The sequence below is a fragment of the Phragmites australis genome, chromosome 6 (genome assembly GCF_958298935.1).
Source record: "Phragmites australis chromosome 6, lpPhrAust1.1, whole genome shotgun sequence".
Taxonomy (NCBI): domain Eukaryota; kingdom Viridiplantae; phylum Streptophyta; class Magnoliopsida; order Poales; family Poaceae; genus Phragmites; species Phragmites australis.
In genome coordinates, this window is record NC_084926.1 from 41,348,424 (window position 1) to 41,351,503 (window position 3,080).

Below are 3,080 nucleotides of genomic sequence, written 5' to 3' on the forward strand. Positions count from 1 at the left end.
TTTTTTCTACTCTTAATACAAAAATACATAATTCTTCTGTGTATTCGAGAAAAAAAAAAACTAATACCAAACCACACAAATTTGTATTCAAAACAAAAACTGTTGGAGAGTTAAAAAGAGTGTAGTTTCCCCGAAATAATTACAGAATGCACTACACTAGCAGTTTTGTAGTTTAGCATTTGAAGTTTAAAACTCAAGTAAAACAGAACCTATCCTGTAGCAAACACTACGATGGGGCAAAGCCCAAGGCAGTAATTTGTTAGTGGAGACAGTGGATTTATATTGAATGCATGTGTTGCCCAAGAAAGGCCGTACTCGCCCCCACACATAAGGCTCCAAACAGGGAATCAAAGAGGCTCCTTGGGCACTGCATTTGTTTAAGAGAGGTGAGCTCTGTAGCCAAGGCTAGAGATTTGAGCTTTGGTCATAGGTTAAAAAGTTGGCACAAGGGTTGGGAAACACTAGAAACAGCATCCACGTTCTCCTCACCTCCCCACCTCCCTTTCTTTCCTTCATAATTGTTTTTGTATGTCTTGTTGGCTCACTATGTACATGTCACACTAGCCCAATCTCCAAGAGATGCAAAGGATTTATATGTTAAAACTTCAGACCTTGACGTGTTCCAATGTCATTGCAAATGAACATTTGTGAAATATTTCTTTTTACAAGAAACAGTTCAAGCGACTGAAATTCAAAGTCAATTCTTTGCTAACATGAATAAGATTTCAGCAATTGACTGTTAATAATATGTTTTGCCTGGTGCTTTGTCATAATTCTCAAAACAATTATGTCACAGTAAAAGTACATTTGAATTCATGATTGCGGTCCTGCAAAACTAAATATTCATGCTGGCAATTCACTACTGTAAAATTCTTTAGAGAAAGCATTATTCATTACAGAATATCCTGATGAAACCATCAGTAAAATCAGTAGACTTTTCTTTGAGAAGGGAAAGCCACTTTGTGTGGGAATTTGTGTGATCTCAGAGCAGCTATTGGAAATTTTGTGAGAATCGACCCCAGCAAGTTTGATGCAAGGCAAACCTGGTACAAGATGATTTGCAGCTCCTTCCAATGAAATTACATTTTATAAAACAGCTTCCCCTTTTGAAATTATCACGTCCCAGCACCTGCAACAGAAATTCTGGAACATGTTCCAAATTTGAGTCACAAAGTAACTACACATGCCTATCACTCTGTCATAAAGCAAGGTGCATTCCATGATAGTGCCATAGATTAAGGAGTCAATTGTCAAAAGCCCTAGTGATGCAAATATATAGACCCCTCTCCTGGTTGAGTCTTTAATACTTCTTATCCCACTAAACACCCCACCTCCCATCATTCATAAGCTAAGACGTATCTCTCTTCCTCAAAACTCCCTTCCCCATCCAACCCAGAACACACAGAACACCAGAGGGCTTTACACCTACATACATGATCATGGTAAGGATTCTAACCTTTTTTCATGCTCTCCTGACAATTCTCATATGAATTCGCCATTTACTGATGCAAAAACTGTTTGGAATTTTTGCAACATCAGCAGGGGAAGTGGAAGCCAGCATGGTTAGAGGCCCTCAACACACAGAAGTTCTTCGTGGCATGCTCCTTCCATGAGCACGCCAAGAAGAACGAAAAGAACATCTGTTGCCTTGACTGCTGCACCAGCATCTGCCCACACTGTGTGGCAGCACACCGTGTACACCGGCTCCTGCAGGTACGCCGGTATGTCTACCACGATGTCGTCCGGCTGGAGGACCTTGAGAAGCTTATTAATTGCTCCAGTGTTCAGGTACATCAAATATGCATAGTGCATGCATTTGAGTCTGATAATTGTTGTCTGAGGTTCAAGATGCAAGCAGACTTATAATTCTGTATCAACATGCTGGTGCAGTCTTATACGATTAACAGCTCCAAGGTTGTTTTCCTGAAGAAGAGACCACAGAATAGGCAATTCAAGGGGTCAGGGAATATCTGCACCTCCTGCGACAGAAGCCTTCAAGAGCCCTATTTTCACTGCTCTCTGGATTGCAAGGTGATTAACTAGAACTAATAATCAATGGTTATTCTAGGTGACTTTTTGCAATTGAATTATGATGGATGAGAAAATAATAAAGCGTAATTTATGCTAAATGAGTGGAGCAGAATAATTATGGTCTAGAAGGTACCTAGCAAGATCAGTATTTGACCTTGTTTCTCATTTGATATTCCATGTCAGTCTGTTTCTACCTGAAGAATCAGAGAATTAGGATAGCACTACACAGATAAATGTGAGAGCAATAATATGAGATGAAGTTTCTAAGACATGCATATGTTTTTTTTTGTTGATAATTTGCATCTTTTTCAGGTAGAGTATATACTACGCCAGAAGAAAAACTTGTCAGCATACTTGCGCCCATGCAAGATCTTGCAGCTTGGCCCTGACTTTTTCATTCCTCATGATGCTGACGACGAAACAACTCACTCAACCCTTGTTGATGTTGATGAGCCCATGGGATCATCAGACTCTGACAATTTGAGCACACAATGCACAAATTTTGTCCGAAAGAAGCGGAGCGGACCATATTTTTGTGCACGGTCTGCAAACAGAGTCTCCGACGATGATATGGCCACAAACATGAGCAGAAGGAAAGGAGTTCCTCATAGATCACCTTTGTGCTAATAAAAATCAAGAATTAAATAGTTTTTCCTTTTCTGTACTTCCATGTTCTTTATCTCTTGGACTAAGCTGGTGCACTACCGACAGAATTTTGTCTTGATGGAACCATGTGATTTTAGTGTACATCACCAGAGGCAAATTGTACTCGAATTCTTCAAGTATATGCACCAGTTCATATATATGTACGCTTTAACATAGTTCATGCTATCCCCTTTTCCTTAGTTCTTTAAGTATTCTGTTGTTATTGTTCGGAAAACCAAAAGCTGTCCGCAATTTTTTAGTAGGTCCTTAACTAAGACTAATATTTAGACATGGTATCCATTATGTCATTGTTCTTAATGCTTGACATGCCTACAACTACTGCCAACAATAAATACAAAAATTACAGGTATTTATTCAATAGCTAAATCCTAAGAGTGTAATTT

The 3,080-nt window shown here is 39.2% G+C and overlaps 1 protein-coding gene across 2 annotated transcripts; it reads left to right on the top strand.

Annotated features, from left to right (window-relative positions):
- The first annotated feature begins 1,316 nt into the window (after window positions 1-1,316).
- On the top strand, window positions 1,317-2,862 carry LOC133920681 (protein RGF1 INDUCIBLE TRANSCRIPTION FACTOR 1-like). 2 transcript variants are annotated; one of them, XM_062365277.1, is made up of 4 exons: window positions 1,317-1,442; window positions 1,540-1,788; window positions 1,891-2,031; window positions 2,344-2,862. In XM_062365277.1, exons 1-4 carry the CDS (start codon window positions 1,434-1,436, stop codon window positions 2,656-2,658), a joined length of 714 nt encoding a protein of 237 aa, XP_062221261.1. In that variant the 5' UTR covers window positions 1,317-1,433; the 3' UTR covers window positions 2,659-2,862. The 2 variants fall into 2 exon arrangements, with proteins under 2 accessions (XP_062221261.1, XP_062221262.1); XM_062365278.1 differs by having other exon boundaries at window positions 1,321-1,442; window positions 1,543-1,788.
- The last annotated feature ends 218 nt before the right edge of the window (window positions 2,863-3,080 follow it).